At 43.9% G+C, this 20,016-nt stretch overlaps 1 protein-coding gene across 2 annotated transcripts; it reads left to right on the top strand.

Moving 5' to 3' along the window:
- The first annotated feature begins 231 nt into the window (after nt 1–231).
- On the top strand, nt 232–7,611 carry LOC136544275 (proteasome subunit alpha type-2). 2 transcript variants are annotated; one of them, XM_066536501.1, is made up of 11 exons: nt 232–389; nt 474–550; nt 1,676–1,740; nt 1,846–1,892; nt 2,418–2,493; nt 4,371–4,438; nt 5,946–6,015; nt 6,265–6,350; nt 6,766–6,828; nt 6,913–6,979; nt 7,317–7,611. In XM_066536501.1, exons 1-11 carry the CDS (start codon nt 349–351, stop codon nt 7,362–7,364), a joined length of 708 nt encoding a protein of 235 aa, XP_066392598.1. In that variant the 5' UTR covers nt 232–348; the 3' UTR covers nt 7,365–7,611. The 2 variants fall into 2 exon arrangements, with proteins under 2 accessions (XP_066392598.1, XP_066392593.1); XM_066536496.1 differs by having other exon boundaries at nt 233–389; nt 6,913–6,978; nt 7,333–7,611.
- The last annotated feature ends 12,405 nt before the right edge of the window (nt 7,612–20,016 follow it).

Raw genomic sequence — 20,016 nt, 5'->3', positions numbered from 1 at the left:
AAAAAAAGTCGCTTACTGGTCGTGTCGTGGATCGAAAACTGGGCTACACGTACACACGGTATACGCGTCTTGAAAAAGAGATGGCAGTAGAGAGTTTGGCAACTCGAGGAGATGGTAGTAGAGAGAGTTTGGCAACTTGAGGTGAGTACGATGCAAGGTACTACGGAGTGTAGCATCCAACGGCGCGAGTCGTAAAGGAGCCGGATAGGGCCCGCGAGGCAGATCCCCGCCCCTCATCTCTTGTTCCCAATCCCACGGCAAATTGGCAACAAATTCGTCCAACTCTTTCTTTCCCCCCAAGAAAGGAAACTAAGGCGGCGGCCGGCGAGGTAACAGTCGAGCTCGGCTATGGGGGACAGCCAGTACTCCTTCTCTCTTACCACCTTCAGGTCCCAACTGAACTCTCTCTCGCTCTCTCTCGCTGCGTAGACTTGGCGTCAAGCTGACTTTAAATGGGTCTTGGTGCCTTGCAGCCCGTCGGGGAAGCTGGTGCAGATCGAGCACGCCCTGACGGCGGTGGGCTCCGGCCAGACCTCCTTGGGGATTAAAGGTGCGATCCCTATCCCCTGCAGTAATCCCTTTCCTACTCTCTTTCGTCAGTGTTAGGGCCAATGCGGAGTCGCGGACGAGGGTTTGGGGCTGCCGCTGCGGGTTTCTGTGTGTTCCTGGAATTTGGGGATTAGGGTTTGGCTAAGTGTAACCGTGTGTCCACGCCGCTCTAATCTGGTTTGGCTGGTTTATTTCTTAGCATCTTGAAATTTTACATTTGATTCATAACGTGTGGGCTCTCCGAGTTTTGAGATGGCTATGGGCGTTGGTGGCCATTGTGGTGAATTTGTGATTCCCTGGTGGCACTGGTAGCGCGTGCCCAATCTGAGACTGCACGTAGTCTTAATTTGCTTCCTCTCTTACCTCAAGATATACCATGGGCGCTGTTAGGCTGCACAATATCAGCAAATTTCGTGGAGACAAGTGGTATCTCCTTAACTAAGCCCTGTCTAATAGTAGCAGTTGTGACTTGTTATTTTGGTTTTGATGATCAACATGACTTTTTATGCTTTCTGTGTGGTTCTGGTTGTTTGCTGATACAATGTGCACTGCGGACTCACATACAAGTGCAAAATCCCAAGTGGTTCAGGAGTCAATTTAATGCCTAAGAAATGCACTGTAGTTAACAAATCTCATAAAGTTGGACCTTTCTTTATCTTGGAGTCATGGGGGACTGTTAATACCTTCCATAGTGATAGAATGGTGGCATGGTCCCTTGGAAGGGGTTTGCTAAAATTCCAAGTCGTGGACATTTTTTTTTTTCTTCATTCCTTCATTTATTTTTGTTGTCGTTGATATCCAATATCCATCATACTGATGGTCTCTTCTAATTGCTGCCACTCAGCAGCTGTGTTCTGGAAGCAAGTTCAATATTTGGATATGTCACTCTCGTTATCAATTTGTGTCTGAACTCAAATTGCTGAATGGAACTACTATTTGACTTGTATTTCTGACATAATTGCTTCTGCTGATATAGTAAGCTATTACATTATTATGAGTTTATTGATAGTATATGTGCTCTTTCAGATATTGCTACTCTGTATTTATACCTGGGATCTGGCAGTCTGTAACCATTTCACTACCTTTTGTCTCTTTATTATTTATTCTGATACATGCCATATTACAGCTTCTAATGGAGTTGTTATTGCCACTGAGAAGAAATTGCCGTCTATTTTAGTGGATGAAACATCTGTATGTGTAACATCATCATTATCTTTTGCTTTCTCTCTCAGTCAAATCGCATAATTTGTGCTTCTCGTAAATGCATTAAAAGGCCCTCCAATTCCTAACCTGTAGGTGCAAAAGATTCAAGCATTGACTCCAAATATTGGAGTTGTTTACAGGTACTTTCCTACGCTATTTGGACCTATGGGTTGCTTTGCTGTTCACATCTTATGTTCTGGTGCTGACAGCCTTTCTCTATACATTTGCCTCACATTTCTGAACTTAATAATGTATAAGATCAGTAGATCACAAATCATAATCTTTCAACATGGCTGATGTAGGGTTTTAGTGTTAGCTCCTTAGAGCTGTCACATCTGATTTGCACTTATCACTAATGAGATGGTGTAATAAAAAGTAAAACGCACTATGCTTACCAAAAGAGATATGTTGAAAGGACAAGTTCTTATATGCCTATGGGGAATTTGTTTTTAAACAATTGTGTACAAACTAAGTTAAGCCAAAATATACTTCAATTCAAGTTCCCTCTTGCTTCTTTTAGCTTCCTAGCATCAATATAAGGTATTAAGGTTTAACAGTTTAACTCAGTGACATGTACATTACTGATCATTGAGAAGACCTATGACAATGAACTCTCACTGTTTTTTTGTCGCATTTCCACGTGCTTACCTTGTGTTATTTTTCAGTGGGATGGGTCCGGATTTTCGCGTTCTAGTGAGGAAAAGCCGGAAACAAGCACAACAGTATTACCAGTTGTATAAGGTATTTGTGACAGTTCATTTTGTGTACATTACAACAACAACAACAACAAAGCCTTGAAGTCCCAAACAAGTTGGGGTAGGCTAGAGTTGAAACCCAGCAGAAGCAATCAAGGTTCAGGCACGTGAATAACTGTTTTCCAAGCACTCCTATCTAAGGCTAAGTCTTTGGGTATATTCCATCCTTTCAAGTCTCCTTTTATTGCCTCTACCCTAAGTCAACTTCGGTCTTCCTCTGCCTCTTCTTTACGTTACTATCCTGGCTTAGGATTCCACTACGCACCGGTGCCTCTGGAGGTCTCCGTTGGACATGTCTAAACCATCTCAACTGGTGTTGGACAAGCTTTTCTTCAATTGGTGCTACCCCTAATCTATCACGTATATCATCGTTCCGAACTTGATCCCTTCTTATATGACCGCAAATCTAACGCAACTTACGCATTTCCGCGACACTTATCTGTTGAACATGTCGTCTTTTCGTAAGCCAACATTCTGCACCATAACATAGCAGGTCTAATCGTCCGTCCTATAAAACTTGCCTTTTAGCTTCTGTGGTACCCTTTTGTCACATAGGACACCAGATACTTGGCGCCACTTCATCCACTCTGCTTTGATTCTATGGCTAACATCTTCATCAATATCCCCGTCTCTCTGTAGCATTGATCCTAAATATCGAAAGGTATCCTTCCTAGGCACTACTTGTCCTTCCAAACTAATATCTTCCTCCTCCCGAGTAGTAGTTTCGAAGTCACATCTCATATACTCAGTTTTAGTTCTACTGAGTCTAAAACCTTTAGGACTCCAAAGTCTCCTGCCATAACTACAAGTTTCTAATTCACTCATGTCCGACTTTCATCAAGTAGCACTACATCGTCCGCGAAAAAGCATACACCAAGGGATGTCCCCTTGTATGTCCCTTGTGACCTCATCCATCACTAAGGCAAACAGATACGGGCTCAAAGCTGACCCTTGATGTAGTCCTATCCTAATCGGAAAGTCATCCTGTGTCTCCATCACTTGTTCGAACTACTAGTCACAATATTGTTGTACATGTCCTTAATGAGCCCGACGTACTTCGTTGGTACTTTATGTTTGTCCAAAGCCCACCACATAACATTCCTTGGTATTTTATCATAAGCCTTCTCCAAGTCAATAAAAACCATGTGTAGGTCCTTCTTCTTCTCCCTATACCGCTCCATAACTTGTCTTATTAAGAAAATGGCTTCCATGGTTGACCTTCCGGGCATGAAACCAAATTGGTTCATAGAGACCCGCGTTATTGCTCTCAAGCGATGCTCGATAACTCTCTCTCATAGCTTCATAGTATGACTCATCAACTTAATTTCCCGATAATTAGTACAACTTTGAATATCCCCTTTATTCTTGTAGATCGGCACCAATATACTTCTCCTCCACTCGTCAGGTTTCTTGTTCGATTGAAAAATATGGTTAAACAGCTTGGTTAGCCATACTATAGCTATGTCCCCAAGTCATCTCCACACCTCGATTGGGATACCTTCCGGTCCCATCGCCTTACCTCCTTTCATCCTTTTCAACGCCTCTCTGACCTTAGATTCTTGGATTCTCCACACAAAGCGCCTATTAGTGTCATCAAAAGAGTCATCCAACTGAAAGGTTGTATCCGTATTCTCACCATTGAACAATTTGTCAAAATACTCTTGCCATCGATGTCGGATCTCATCCTCCTTCACCTTATCTTTGCATTTAAATCTGTGCAGGTTCTCAGTCTGGATGCGTTATCAAATTACCTTTTGTTTTTGTAAATGATTTGTTAAACGTTATTATCACATACGTTTGTTGTTTTGAAGTGAAACTAATAATTTGTGCTGTCTAATTGTTAAAATTTCCATCCCACTGCAGGAAACTATACCTGTTACACAGCTTGTCAGAGAAACAGCTGCTGTTATGCAGGAGTTCACACAGTCTGGGTACGATAAGTTGACACATGTGTTCACTTTCATTGCTCTGTTGAAACTGTTAATCTATGGACAAGCTATGTCCGATTTCTGTATCGAGATTTCTCGATATTGTGGATGCATAACATAATATAACTCTGCATCACTGTTCAACATGATGCACTAAAATATTATGCTATGTTGTACCACTTAACAAGTTCAATGTAAACTATTAATGGACGCTGATAAGTGGCATAATTTCTTTTTCAAACAGTTCAACATTCTAATAGAAAGTTCACCTCATAGAAATTAAGATCCACACAAGATGCCCTAGTTTTGCAATACTCTCTTTTTTATGATAATTTATACAATACTCTTACTCAGGAAACAAAATACCAGTGGTAACCTGGTGGTTCTTTACCAGCGTCCAACCTGGAATGGTTGATGCAATGCTGGTATTGATTTACTGCTATAATGATTATGAAAGACCAAACAAACATAATATTGCGATTGCGAGGAAAATCTGTGTACAAGGAACAAATGCATATTGTTATCCAGAATAGACCCAAAAAATACGGGTAACAGGCCAGTTGCAGATCGCACTAGTTAATCTTAGTAATCCAGTTTTTGGATCCTTGCTCTTACCAAAAGTTGGTCTCTAATGATGCCTAGTTATTCTGATTGGTGAGACCTGAAGAAGTGAAAATCACTCTTTTTGTTCCTGGATAATTTTTCTCAAATTGAGGTTGTCCCCATTTCCATTATCATCAACGGAAATACAACGAGTTCAGACCAGAAACTGGGAAGAAGGGAGAATAGTATATGATGAAAAAGGAAGGCCAGACTTCCCAAACAGTAACCACACCTCTGCTTCAGAGTATGCGTTCCTGGGGGGAAGCAAGGCAAACCACATTCTAGCAACCTTATTACAGACATGAGTTTAACAAGCACAATACCATACTACATACAATTTAACCAAAATGAGACTACTCAACCAAATGAAACTAAAGTCAGCAGAACAACCAGCACCATCTAGCGGTAGCAGGTAGTCAATCTTCATCGTCCGGTTGTGCCTCCTGTCTTCCTTCAATCCTTGGTACTCCAGTTAATTTTTTTGAAGGAATTGGTACTCCAGTTGTTGCTGTCTGCATCATAACCCAGACACCTTCAATGACCAGTTCCTGCATCTCCCCGGAGTAGAGACCTGCCCGGTATTGCATAAAGAGCACAGGCATAAAAAAACAATCTCAGAAGGGCACTAGATATATTTTCCATCAAAACACGCTTTATTCCTTGTCTTCTAGATTACCCAACATAAAGCTGCAACCCCAAAAGCATGCACTTCGGTTCCATTTTGCAACCATTTTTAGACCCACACCCAGGCTTGGGCAAGATTTCTAGGAATGTCATTAGCTCCAAAACATACGCAACACCACCCCAAACTACTCGAGCACTACTTGAGCAACAGCGCGATTTTAAAACAGATGAGAAATAAAGCATGTTCTTGGATATATTTTTATTATGACCTTGTTTGTTGCAGTGGTGTAAGACCATTTGGTGTATCTTTGTTGATTGCTGGGTATGATGACAATGGCCCCCAGTTGTACCAGGTATGTACAGAGAAATACTAAATAGAGGAGGGTCATTTTACATTGCTCAACAAGTGATATTATCTCATTTTTCAATTAGTGAGATTTTGTCATGATTATTTGTGCTGACTGTTGACTTAGAAGAGTTGGAAATGGAAACTTTCTAAGTTGAACTATTTTGCTCCGACCATTTACTGAATCTTTCATCCGCTGCTTGTTATTAAATTTTTGTACTCTAGAATTTTGATATAGTCAATATGTTTTTTGTAGGTAGACCCTTCAGGATCATACTTCTCCTGGAAAGCATCAGCTATGGGGAAAAACGTGTCCAATGCAAAGACATTTCTTGAGAAGAGGTATGTAGAAGATCGACCACACGTGTTAGCCATATGCTGTTGTACATAATCTTTCTTTGGAAACTTTAAAACATGGCAAGCTGGTTGTCTGCTTCCATTCACATTTACTTGAAATAATATGCTGGCCTATAATACTTTAGTAGACACTGTTGTTAGTTGTATTTTTTTTTCATTTTGGTCATTAAAATGTTGTGCATGAACTTTAGGAATTTTTTTGATTTGACACCCATATGTTGTTGCTTTAAGGTTTCCCACACATTGTCTCACTGATAGATCCTTGAATGTTGGAGCAGATCCTGAATCGCCCATAATTTTATTGTCATATCTGCTTAAGTGACAACTAATACAGGTCGATCTCTTTCCTGAGTCGTGCGAGTACAGTATCATATGACCTTTATTTGTCATTTCTTTAAAGGTACACAGAAGATATGGAGCTTGATGATGCCATCCATACTGCAATTTTGACTCTGAAAGAAGGGTATCTGATATCTATATTGCCTCTGTTACTATGTTACTTTGCGAACATCGTCACTGACAAAACTCTGGGCTTACCGGCTTGCAGATATGAAGGGCAGATCTCTTCCAACAATATTGAGATCGGGATCATTCGATCTGACCGTGAGTTCAGGTATGTCACTCCCTGATTTGGCACCTGGTTCCTCACGGTTGTGTCAAGGAGATTTGTTTCACCTTAACCCAACTCTCAAACATTGTCAGTCAGTTTAGGGTCTTTGAGCTCTTCGATCTTCTATGCTTGTGACTAGTCCCTTTATTCTGAATAGATGCTGGAAAAAAAGGTTCCTGCATATGTTCTCCGTTCCATTAGAATTGGATTCATTAAGTGCGCTCCCAGTTTTCTGCTGTTGCACTCCTTGCACCCTAAAGCTGTTTACTGGGAGTAGGTGTCTCGTTCCTGCAATAAAATGGTTTGCTGATACAATTTTTTTTACCATGCAAAACACATGGGTTCTGAGCCCCGCAGAGATCAAGGATTTTCTGGAAGAGGTGGAGTAAGCTGCCCCTCAACGATTTGCGAGTTTCAGAAACGAGAGAAGCATGAATTCAAGTAGCCGGGCCCAAGCCCCATGAAGTTTGTCAGATCCTTTAGTTTATTATTTTTTCAATCTTTGAACAGACTGTCTGCAGTAGTGACATCTAGTACCCGCTTCCAGGTAGGTGCGTCGTGCATCTAGTACCCGCTTTGTCACGCTGTCTGCCACTTTAATCGGCTGCCATAGTATGTGGCGCCCCTTCCCGTCCTTGTGTGCCCTCGGAGCCAATGTACAATGTCCATCTAAGGGTCCTGATCAGAGGGCTGCACCAGCATCTATGTGGCCGAAGTTGAATGCTGCAGACTAAAATAGGGATCAAAGTCAAACTGGACCATCTTAATCAAGATGAAGAAAAATCCATGTTCAATCGTTAGCTTTGAGGTCAGGTGAACTCTGCCCAACTGTCAACCCTTAGTCCGGTCTGTGGCTGAGGACGCCATCTAACCTTCGTGGGAGATACTGTAGCTTCATGACCGTTGCTAGAATTCAATTTTCAAGGATGGTTCTATTAAGAAAAAACCGCCCCTAGAAATAGTGTCCATTTTTAGAGGCGGTTCTGTTAACACTATCTCCCTTGAAAATATGATTTTTTGGGACACGGTCGCCTTTACAGAACTGTCTCTGGAAGAAGCCGATTATCAAAGACGGTTCTCTTAAGAGAACTGCATCTCAAATCTAATATCAGGGGCGGTGCTCTTAGTCAGCCGCCCCAAAAAATAACCCCCCTAAATTTCCTTCTTCCCCTTCGCGGGACAGTGCTGCTCCGCACCATTGTTGGGCTCAGTTGGAGGTGAGAAATAGCAAAAATAGAGGGAGAGGTTTTGCCCTTTGAACTTTTGAAGGAGTTGGGTTTGAGAGGTGAGCTTATGGCATCCCTAAACTCTTTTCAAACTTTACCTATACATTTCTTTCACTAATCTTTTGTTCTCATGTAGATCTAGAGAGACATGCATGATGTTTGATTTTTTTTATTTTCCTAGCAATTTAGACTCATTTTTACCCAACTCACTTGGCTCACATGAACTCTATTTAATTTGTATATTTACTTTGTCATTTTTGGTACATAGCTTTTTTATATCATTTTTAAGGTCCAGGTCTAGAATAATATAATATTTGTAAAATAAATAGACAATTCCTTCAAAATTAGTTGTTTGTAATGTAAATTAAATTATGCCACAAATACTTTGTTGTTGTTGATCATGTGTGTATTAGTTAACTAGTTCACCACTATTTATATATGAAGTTAATTTGAATCAATTGCATTTGGCTCTGAAATTTGGTGAGGAAAACGTGATTTTAAATATGGCGGGAAAATTTCCAAATTCCAAATGTTTGGAACTGATTTTCAGAGGCGCTTCGGTGACCGCCTTGTAAATACATTTTTAGGGGCGGTTGCATTGGCACAAGCCGTCCTTGAAAAAATAGTTTCAAGGACGGTTGCAGTGCAGTAACCGCCATTGAAAATATGTTTACAAGGTCGATGTGCTTACTGAAACTAGTCCCTGAAGGGTGGTTCTCCTACGAGCAACCATTCGGGGCGGATATCATAACAGAACCACCCCTAGAAATACTTTTTAGGGACGGTTAAATGTCCGACGATGCTAGAAACGCTCTATCTTTACCATCGGTGGCATCGTAGCGGTTTTTCAAACCGCCATTGACAACTTATTTTAACCGCCTCTAAAAAGCTTTTCTGTACTAGTGATCAATTTAGCACTAAAATGAAGTAATAAACCATAGATACAAAGGCAATAGCAGGGCATGACGATAGAGTAGGTGAAGATGTGGGATGTTTTGTCGCTTGACCTTGGGCAATCCACACCGACGAGGAAGCCTTCTTGCCAATTTTGCTTCAAGACTCCAACCTTGTCGGCGGCGATGGACTTCGCTCCTGCACCTCGACGGCCTCGTTTTCCTTCTCCATCTCCATGGTGACTGGCGAGTGCGAGGCAACACTAGCGCGTAGTGTGTAATAAGAAGTAAAAAGGCACTATGCACAACTAGACATTTAAGTCAAGAGGAGTTCAATCTATATTATAGTCTGAGGTAGCCCAATTGCAATTTAATTAGACTACAAATTGAAATACCTCAAATGTGAATATATATTGATATTGAACTTGAGTTCACTTTAAAGTTGAGGCTTCCATTTGAATCCATTTAGGGTCTGAAATGTTCATTTGAAAATCAGATGAAGATAAAATGAGAAGGACGAAATATCCCAAATAAACACAAGTGTTCTATGGGTGGAGTGGTTAAGGGAGGAACGTGTGAGTGTTGAGGTGGCGTGTTGATTTGATGGCAAAAGCAGAGGCAGCCAGTAGATTTCTATAGTAGTGGCTTGCACACCTGGCAGTGAAAATAAGCATACTGTGAAAGTATATTTCATGGTATATGTCTCGTGTCATACTTTAAATATTTTTATAATTTTAGTCAAACTTATAAAAATCAATTTGTTTAGAGACGGGGAGGCTGTTATAGACAAATATAATGCCACTGGCAGGGTGAGCCATTGTACTAAGCTAGAGACTAGATAGATTGGTGACAGATGGAAGCCATTATCATTATCATGCATATCGCTGGCCCGTACGTGCATGCAGCACATACGGGAACGGGACGAGAACAGTTCCGACCTCACCCCTCTACCTGGTGCAGAGGCACATGCATGGTATGCCGGTCCATGGATCGGCCGGTTCCGGCCGGCCGGCCGCAACTTGCTATGAGATCATGATTAGCCATGCACACATATCCGCCGATCATCGAGAGCAGCGGAGACGACGACAACACGACGTCTGGCCAGCGCACGCAGCTCCGACCGGCGGACCATCTCCCTCTGCAACGTGCAAGGACACGCACATACACGAACCATCATTTCCTGCCAGGACTAGATGTGCACCACACAGCACACGCACACGTCTGATTGTTATTGGGCGTATAAAAATCTACTAGTACAGTACCTGCTTTTCTCAGATCGTAGTAAAATCCCAAATCTTTCGGGAAGAAACCTATCTATATATATATATATATATATATATATGCTACCATTAGCTGACTACAAAATAACATATACTATAGCCACTCTATGTGATGCATGGCCGGCCTGGGCATGTAATCTGCATGCTACTAGCTAGCAATAGTACTCCATTTCCGATGCTGCCCATGCTACGCTAATGCATGCATTTCGATCGTAGGTGCAACCAACGCGTGTAGGGCAGTAGGAGTACGAACGTGGTTGAACTAGCCTAGCTCCTCCACTTCGTTTTGCCAAATTTTTCAAGATTCTCCGTCACATCGAATCTTTGGACGTATGCATGAAGCATTAAATATAAATAAAAAATAAAATTAATTACACAGTTTAGACGAAATTCACGAGACGAATCTTTTAAACCTAATTAGACTATGATTGAACACTAATTGCCAAATAACAACGAAATGCTACGGTGTTCATTTTGCAAAAAATTTTGCATCTAAACTGGGCCCTAGCTAAACCTGCTTCAAGTTATAAGGCCCAGAGGAGCTAGCTATTATAGGTGAGAATATGATGATTAAACTCCCATCAGGGGCCTGCCGCCCACCGGATCCAACGTGCATCTAAACTACCCTTTTTTTTAAAAAAAAAAAAACGTGCATCTGAACTAGTATTTGTTGGAGCCAGGCCAACGAGCACAACCTACACACACCCAATATATGCTGGACACGTGTACATGCATTCCAATAAGAGTGTGTACAAGCTAAGCTTGTAGCTCGATTGCTCGACCTAGCTTAGATCGACGATCGAGCTGATGATGCACACCGTCAGCTGTTAATAAGATCCTTATTATCTGATCTGGAACAGCAAACTCAAGGTTTTACATATCATGTGCGTATTGTACATGCACGTGTGTACTATACACTACTACTATATGTTTGCAGGCACCTAAACATGAGCTAGTTTGCCAGGTTATACATCCCCAGCATTCAATTTTTTTCCCAATTAAGAGAGAATAATAAAGGGCAGGGGGGACTTGTCTTAAACACCGTTCGGCTTACCCAGAAACCGGCTTTTCGGCTTGTTTTTTCAGCTGAAACAATATTTTTCTCTCACAACAATTCAGCCAGAACAGTGTTTTCAGCCAGTTTCAGTCAAGTTTCAGCAAGCCGAACGGGGCCAAAATGTGAACATATTCATATCCAAAAATCAACTCCTAAAGAGTCATGTTTAAAAATAAATAAATATGATATAGATTTTGTAGCAATTGATGATACTTCCTCCGATCATAAACTGTAGCACCTGGTTTTAAGAACAAAACCAGATACGCACCATATGTGAGCCCAGAAAGTCAAATCTCACAAATAACTACAAATAAGGGTAATATCAATAGGCAATGCTCAATATATAACGTACTTAGTATAGAGAATATAACCATAGATAGCAAACAGCGAAAAGACAACTCCGATCTTCGGGTGAAGACTCCAATTCTACCGGAACAACTAAATGTTTGATCACAAGCCTAATTCCTCCAAACTCTAGCAATCTGGTACCTATCCGGAATTTTTATCCAAATATTTGAAAAATAAAGCAAGCGTAAGTACATGTCGTACTCAATAAATATAACATAGGGTTCATGAGGCTCAAAAGGTTGACACAGGTTTAACTGCGATTAGCTTTTAATAAGTCATCTTTTAGCAATTGGGTGGCAACAAATTTATTCACAAGCCCAAATAAACACATGATCAGATAAACATAAATAATGAATAACATAAACAGTAATCATTAATGAGCATCTTTATCATCAGTGTTCATCATCTATTCCGTAAGGATCCAAGGCCGCTCGTGACCGTGAGCACGGCTGATATACGAGGTTTATACTCTGTAGAGGTTGTACACTTTCACTATGAGTCGTGATTTACTCTTTCGCCCGAGGTGATCTGCCTCTTGATCCACTACCAAAGAAGGTCGGCAGGGTTCACTATGAAGCCTTTTAAAGGATCGTCTAACAAGTTAGGGCCATTAGATTCACTCGGCAAACAGATATAGAGCCCCCCTTCTCGATGGCACAATGACGCATAGCCTATACTCAAGGGGACAGATGCCGCACTGTATCTGATTCGTCAAGTCATTCTTACGTAAATAAAGGTAACCTCTAACAAGCTAGAAAAGGTCATCATACTGAGCTAAAGCCAGAGCCATGTAGCCCTCACAGCTATACTGTAAATCCCGGATGTTCGCTTGCAGATAAGTCCTTAGGGAGAGGAATCTAGAGCACCATAAAAATAGCCCAATGCTCTAGCCCCTTGTTCCATGTTGCTCAAAAGCATCTTTTAATATTTATTGCATATACCATTAGTCAAGTTACAAGATCATGGTTGTAGTTGAGCACTAGCATCATACTACCCAATGCATAAACCCATAGGAATCAAGGTACAAGATATCAAGTATCTAGGATATCCTTATTGGCAACAAGGTAGACGCATGCAAGATGAATTAAATGGTTAAAGGTGAATAGGTAATAAGGATGGTCCCATGCTATACTTGCCTTAAACTTGGATCCTTCTTCTATTCCAAACCTTCAAAGATCTGCTTCTTGATTCACCACGTATAGCTCACCGACTGGACATGATCATAAAGCACCACACAAGCATCTATGCAATCATACACGAAGCAAATAATAGAACTACATTAGAACAGTACACCAAACATATGAAACAACAAGTGAAAAGGTTTTAAAGACGTTCTACACGTTACTACGAATGCATAGACGCTTGGAGCAAACCTACACGGTTTAAATTGTTTAGGAGCACATCACATAGCTTGTTTTACAATTGTTCATCTAATATGTGCCAAAGTCCAAATTGTAGATAATTTCTTCTGAATATCACTTTTGAAAATGATTCTCACATTCATGTGATGTCATCTTTCAAGTGGTATTTTTATTCTAAAATCAATGTGCATGTCTCCTACAAGTATTCCATACTTGTGTGCACAAATTTAGGGGGAGGTTACTCTATAAGTTGGATGCTTTGAGACTAACATATTTTCAAGCTTATCATATGTGTAGTAGTCTCATTGCAAGGAAAATGGAGTCCCCGGAGTTAAGCATCATACTTCAAATATCCACCACCTATTGCAAGTGGTATAAATCAAATTAATTTTCATATGTGGTATTTCTAAACCGATATTATCATGTTGATTTCACTTTGGTATTTATATGCTTTCTCCATGCATTATATAGATTAAACTTCCTTGAGCATTAATTTACCAATTATGCATAAACTATATTCTCCATCATATGTATGCATATATTTAGGAGGAGCTTAATCTATGTAATATGAGAGTCAAATTTTGTGACCTATTCCACTCCACATACAAAGGATCACAAAGTTTGACCCTCCTTTGTGCTACTAATGTCTTCCTTTTTGGTGTTTGATTCCAAAGAGGGAGAATTTGTAGGACCAAAAGCAAGGCCGATCATAATAATTTACAAGTGGTAATGGTCCGAGAAAGGGAGGATAGTGGATTATGGAGTTAGGAGGAGGCTTAAAACCATAATTCATCATGGGGACATTTGCAAGGGCAAGATAAGTTTCCAAAGATGTTTACATGTGGTATCCTTTAACATCATATAACCTTGCCCTTTGCATTGCATCCTAGCAAGTAAATAGTTTTTAAATTCCAAAATTTTTATTATTTGCTTGCTTTGGTCGTGTTGTCATCAATCACCAAAAAGAGGGAGATTGTAAGAAAAATGGACCCTAGGCCCATTTACTTTGGATTTTGGTGTTTGATGACTAACACAATCAAATTGGACTAATGAATTTGCAAGTAGTTGTTTTGTAGTACAATAGAGTGTAAGACGTGACTTGGACGAAGGCGACATGATGATCCCATGATCAATACCATAAGCAAGACCCTAGAAGCACAAGAGAAGACCCAAGATATCAAACAAAGTCCAAGCACAAAGATAGAAACCAAGCCGGACGCAAGATCGCGAAGAAACAAGCTCCACAAAGGTGACTGGACGTGGCCATATAAGGATCGGACGCATCCGATCAGTTGTTCAGCAACAGCAGGCGTCAGCAGCAGTGACCGGACGCTGAGCAAAGCAGTGACCTAACGCACAGGTGACACTGTTCATCATCGCGGCAACAACTCAGTGGCACTGGATCGACCAGACGCAGGAACAGTAGCGTCTGATCATGTCCAGAGAGGTTCTAGAGCTGCGCAAATACGACCGGACGCGTTCGGTCGATGATGACCGGACTCAGCCCAGAGATCGATCAATGCGCGCGCTCAACGGTCAGGACGACCGGACGCGTCTGGTCAGGACGAAAGCAGCGTCCGATCAATAGCAGAAAGCTGGGTTTCGCCCCCAACGACTACTTTCTCTATGGGGCTTATAAATAGACCAACCAAACGGCCATTTGAGATGTGGAGAACTGAGAAAATATACCAAGGGTGTTGATACACTATTTTAGTGATCTTCACTTGTATAGTGCTTAGTGATTCATTAGGTGATTAGCATAGGTGCTTTGCGAAGTGCTTAGGTTGATTAGACCACTGCTTATGCACTTGCTCTAGGTTTAGGCCTAGTGTTTAGTGAGGTTTGCACACCTCTTATCACTCAGCGCTTGCGCTCACCATTGTTGTACATCGGAGGGGTTTGTAGTCTTGCGAGATCACACCAACCACATTTGTGGTGTGGCCGCCACCGTGTACCGAAGGGAACAAAGCCCGCGGTGGTTCGACATGAAGCTTGATAGTGAAGACGGCGGGGAGCGGTCCGGGAGAGACATGCATGAAGGCACACCAGAGACCCACTTGTGCGTGGGGAACGCCCGGGGCTATCACGGAGTTACCCGACTAGGAGCTTGGCCCTTGCGAGAAATTCCTTGCGAGGGGCTCTAATGAGGACTAGGGGGAAGCTTGCGCGCTTCTTGATACCTCAGTAAAAATACCAGAGTCATCGACCGAAGTTTGCATATCTCTACCTTACTCTTTAGCTTCCGCATTTACATTACAATCTTGGTGTGTGCTTTATTTTTCTAGCTTAGTGATAGGCTAGTTGATAGGTTTGGAACCTAGGTTGCATAACTCCTTTTACGGTAGAGATAGCAACATACTAGCAAAACCATAGTTGCACATTTAGATAGTTTATTTTTTGCATATGTTTTGCTAAGGGTAGAAAAAGAAGTCATAGTTTTGAGTTAGAGTTTTAAGTTACCTAATTCACCCCCTCTTAGGCGTCACGGTCCCTAACAATAGACTATGTTCTAATAATTTTGAGCAGTTCTGTATGTACACTCTCTCTCTAAGCAGAATTGTGGAGTCCCGTTGAAGAAGGTGAGAGCAGACTTGCTTGTCCTATGCTCAAATTTCTATATATAAAAAAGAAGAATAAAAAAGAGGGGGCCAAGCTAAGAGATGAAGCTCAAAACTCATTCTAGACATAGTAAAGAAGCTTTCTAATAGCAAGGGGCCGTGGCCACCTTTGGCCCCAATTAAGATCTGCCCCTCGCTTAGGATGTCTAACATGATAAGAAAATCTTAGTCCTAAGACAAAGGAGTGGGTCCAGTGATAAAAATTAAGGATCCATCCCCAAACTAAAACTTCGAGGCAACAATTAAAACAATATACTAGGTCATTATAGCTTCATCCTAAGTCAAATTTCTCCAGCTTGACCAAATTTATGGAAAAATATACCAACATCTATAACTTCAAATTAGCTTTACTAAATTCTCGCTGAATATGTCTTCATTGTAAGAGACCGTGATGCCTAAGAGGGGGGGTGAATTAGGAAACTTAATATTCTACTTCTAACTAAGGCCTCTAATTTCATCTAGTCAAAACCTATGCAAGAAAGTAATCTATCTAAATGTGCAACTATGGTTTTGCTTGGTGTGCTGCTATCTCTACTATAAAAGAGTGATGCAACCTAGGTTCTAATCCTATCAACTAGCCTATCAACTAAGCTAGGGAAGTAAAGCACACATCTAAGGTAGCAATGTAAATGCAGAAGGTAAAGATGAGGTAGAAGTGCAAACTCCCGTCGACGACTCCGGTATTTTTATCGAGGTATCAAGAAGCGCTCAAGCTTCCCCCTAGTCCTCGTTGAAGCCCCTCGTAAGGAATCCCTCACAAGGGCCAAGCTCCCGGTCGGGTAACTCCATAGATAGCCCCGGGCCTTCCCCACGCGCAAGTGAGTCTCCGGTGTGCCTTTCGGCAAGCCTCTCCTGGACCACTCCCTACCGTCTTCACTATCAAGCTTCTGGCCGAACCATCACAGGTCTTGTTCCCTTTGGTACATGGTGGCGGTCACACCACAAACACGGTTGGTGTGATCTCGTAAGACTATAAGCCCCTCCGATGTATAACAATGGTGTGCGCAAGCACCGAGTGATAAGAGGTGTGAAAACCTCACTAAACACTAGGCCTAAACCTAGAGCAAGCGCATAAGCGGTGGTCTAATCAATCTAAGCACTTCGCAAAGCACCTACGCTAATCACCTAATGAATCACTAAGTACTATGCAAGTGGAGATCACTAAAATAGTGTATTAACACCCTTGGTATGTTTCCTCAGCTCTCCACTTCTCAAATGGCCGGTTGGGGGGTTTATTTATAAGTCCCACGGAGAAAGTAGTCATTGGGGGGGATAAAACCCAACTTTCTGCCATTGACCGGACGCGCAGGTCGTCCTGATCGGACGCGTCCGGTCGTCCCGACCGTTAAAGCCGACCATTGGCACTCACTGTTGATTTGACTCTCTAGCGAGTCTGGTCACTTACCATCTGACGTGTTTGGTCGACGTTTTGCCATTCTAGAACCTCTCTGGACTCGATTGGACGCCACTACCTGGCGCGTCCGGTCCTCACTGAGTTGTTGCCGCGATGATGAACAGTGAAGTCCATGCATCCGGTCACTGCCTTGCTCAGAGTCCGGTCGCTGCTGCTGACGCCTGCTGTTGCCGAGCAACTGATCGAAGGTGTCCGGTCCTCATAGAGCCGCGTCCGGTCACTTTTGCCGAGCTCGTTTCTTTGCGATCTTGCGTCCGGCTTGGTTTCCATCTTCGTGCTTGGACTTTGCTTGATATCTTGGGTCTTCTCTTGTGCTTCTAGGGTCTTGCTTATAGTGTTGATCATGGGATCATCATGTCGCCTTCGTCCAAGTCACGTCTTGCGCCCTATTTGTCGGTGTTTCAGACTAGGAGGTCCTCAACCAACTAGTGAATTTATCCTACGTGTTCCTGATTCCAGATGGTGATGCAAAGAGACACAAGGATTATACTGGTTTGGGCAATTCGAGCCCTACGTCTAGTCTAGGGGATCGATCTTGTATTCCTTGCACCGAAATGCTTGTAGTAGGGGGATACAAGCTAGGTGAGAGAGGGAGCCAGTCCCAGGTCTCGGCGTGGTGTGATGTGGGCTGCCTGAGTCGTTGCTCTCAGGCGGTAGGGAAATGTATGTGTTACAGGGTGTTCTTCTTCGTCCCTCCCCCCTAAATGGCCCAAGTCCTCTCCTTTTATAGTTGAAGGGAGGATAAGGACAGTACATGTGCTAACTATACGGCGTCGTGCAAATAGAGGTGGCGCGTCCGAGCCCTATGGCGGCATAGTCGTCGGAGTGGTCCATCCTTGGAGCACTGGGGCGGCGTGCTGGTCACATCCGATCCTGTGCGTCATGGGAGCTCCAGGGCTGCCTCGGAGTGGGTGCGGCGGTCAGCGTGCGAGTCGCTGTGGACTGACTGTGCACGAGGCCGAGGCTGGGTCGGTGCCGAGGCTGCACCACAGGGGGGGTCTCGACAGACACGAATCCCGAGATAGCCAAGACCTTGGTGCATAGTGCCGAGGCCCTAAGAGAGCGGTTGATCTGGTGCTCTGGCTCGGAGGCGATGATGACCCGGGCCAGGCCATCCATGTCGTGTTGTTTTCGAGGCGAGGATCGCAGGGCACAGTGTAGTGCGGGCACTGATCGTGGGCACAGCGTCAGAATACAGTGACCGGTAATCCCCGCCGTGCCCTATCTCAGCCGATATGGCGCCGATGCGACCTCATGTCCCGTCGGCCATTCCACGATGTCGAGTCGTTGTCCGGCTGAGATTGCGGGAGTGGTTGACGTATTAATGGGACATGACGTGCTGTCGGGAAGACCGGCCGAGGCGGGGGCAATGGGCTATGGATAAGCCAGCCTCGCGCGAGACAGAGAATAAGGCCTCATGCGAGATGAAGAATAAGGCCTCGCGTGAGACGGAGATTGGTCTCCTTGCCGAGGCCTTCCGCAAGAGGTCTCGCGCGAGGCGAAGATTGCGTATCCTTGCTGAGGCCTTCCGTAAGAGGTCTCGCGTGAGGCGGAGATTGCGTCTCCTTGCTGAGACCTCCCGTGAGAGGCCTGAGGCGATGCAAAGTGCCAGGTGGGCTCGGACGGGGCCGGTAATGAGCCCATGGCTTTCCCTCTAACTTTGCCGTTGACGGGATTTTAATGCCTCTTTTGGTGTACGCTCAGGGTACCCCGTTTTATGGTACCCGACAGTAGCCCCCGAGCCTTAGGGAGGGTGAGTGCATTCTCCCTAAGGGTTTATCGGGACTTGATTTGCAGTCGCTCCTGTAGGGATTGTGTTTTGTTTCTTGAGGTTTCGGTGGGTGCGCGCGAGCGCACCCGCCGGGTGTAGCCCCCGAGGCCCTAGGGGAGTGGAGTTAATCCTCTAGGGGCTTTTTTTGTTTTTCGTGTTTGAATGAGGAGTTTTTATCGTATTTGCCGAGCCTACAAGTGCGAGTTCGGGTCGCGGGGGTCTCGGCGAGGTTGCAGGAAGAGCCCTTTAGCCTCCGCACAGAGCGAGAGGTCTGTCAGGGGTTCCCCTGGCTTTTGGTACGACCGTCATGCTTCCTTTTCGCTCGGAAGGAGGGGTGGAATGTGCCAGGCTACCCTCGATGAGCATGAGCGTTGGCACTTCCGGTGAGCTGGTGAGTCCGAGTGGAGGCCCATGCCCCATTCGCTAGGGGACGGCTAGCGGTCTAGAGACGCACTCCAAGAGTACCAGCGGGTTTCTCTAGTGGGTGCCGAGGCCGTTCATTGGGCCTTGGTGGCTCGGTGCCTCCCTGCGGTGGGATCCCATTCGGAGACTTCCCTACCAGTCTCGAACACAACTTAGGACGCCCTGAGTGATTGTTCGCTCGGGCCTCGACCATTCGTAGGCTTGCCCCAAAGTCATCCCTGACTCTGTTGCCCTGGGGCGGCTGTCGAAACCCCTTGGGGCCCAGCCTTCGAACCCCTAGACCATAACGGGCTTGGTGCCCTTTATTGTATTTGCAACGAAACTTCCAGCGCGGACTTAGACCGTTTGTCTTTGTCTAGGGTGCAGGAGGAGCCCCCGAGCCTCCGCTTGGAGCAAGAGGGCGGTCGGGGGACCCCTGGATTTTTTATTTGACCCTCACATATCCTTTTTGTTCGGACGGAAGGTTTGTTTGTCGAGCCCATTCGGGTGCGAGCCGGAGCCGCTGGGTCTCGACAGGGTTACAGGGAGAGCATCCTAGCCTCTACACGGGGCGAGAGGGCCATCGGGAGCTCCCCTGGCTTTTTATACGCCCCTCGCGCTTGAGGGTTTGTTTGCCGAGGCCCCTTTGGGTGCAAGCCTTGGTCGCGGGG

Source organism: Miscanthus floridulus, chromosome 1, assembly GCF_019320115.1.
Source record: "Miscanthus floridulus cultivar M001 chromosome 1, ASM1932011v1, whole genome shotgun sequence".
NCBI classification, from domain to species: domain Eukaryota; kingdom Viridiplantae; phylum Streptophyta; class Magnoliopsida; order Poales; family Poaceae; genus Miscanthus; species Miscanthus floridulus.
This window is presented reverse-complemented; position numbering and strand designations above follow the sequence as displayed.

Bases quoted from the DNA above. Each gene is read 5' to 3' on its own strand.
- LOC136544275 (XM_066536496.1), top strand. From the start codon at position 349: ATGGGGGACAGCCAGTACTCCTTCTCTCTTACCACCTTCAG. The intron at 2,494-4,370 runs GTATTTGTGACA...ATCCCACTGCAG, and splicing joins AGTATTACCAGTTGTATAAG to GAAACTATACCTGTTACACA. The intron at 6,979-7,332 runs GTATGTCACTCC...TGAGCCCCGCAG, and splicing joins CGATCTGACCGTGAGTTCAG to AGATCAAGGATTTTCTGGAA.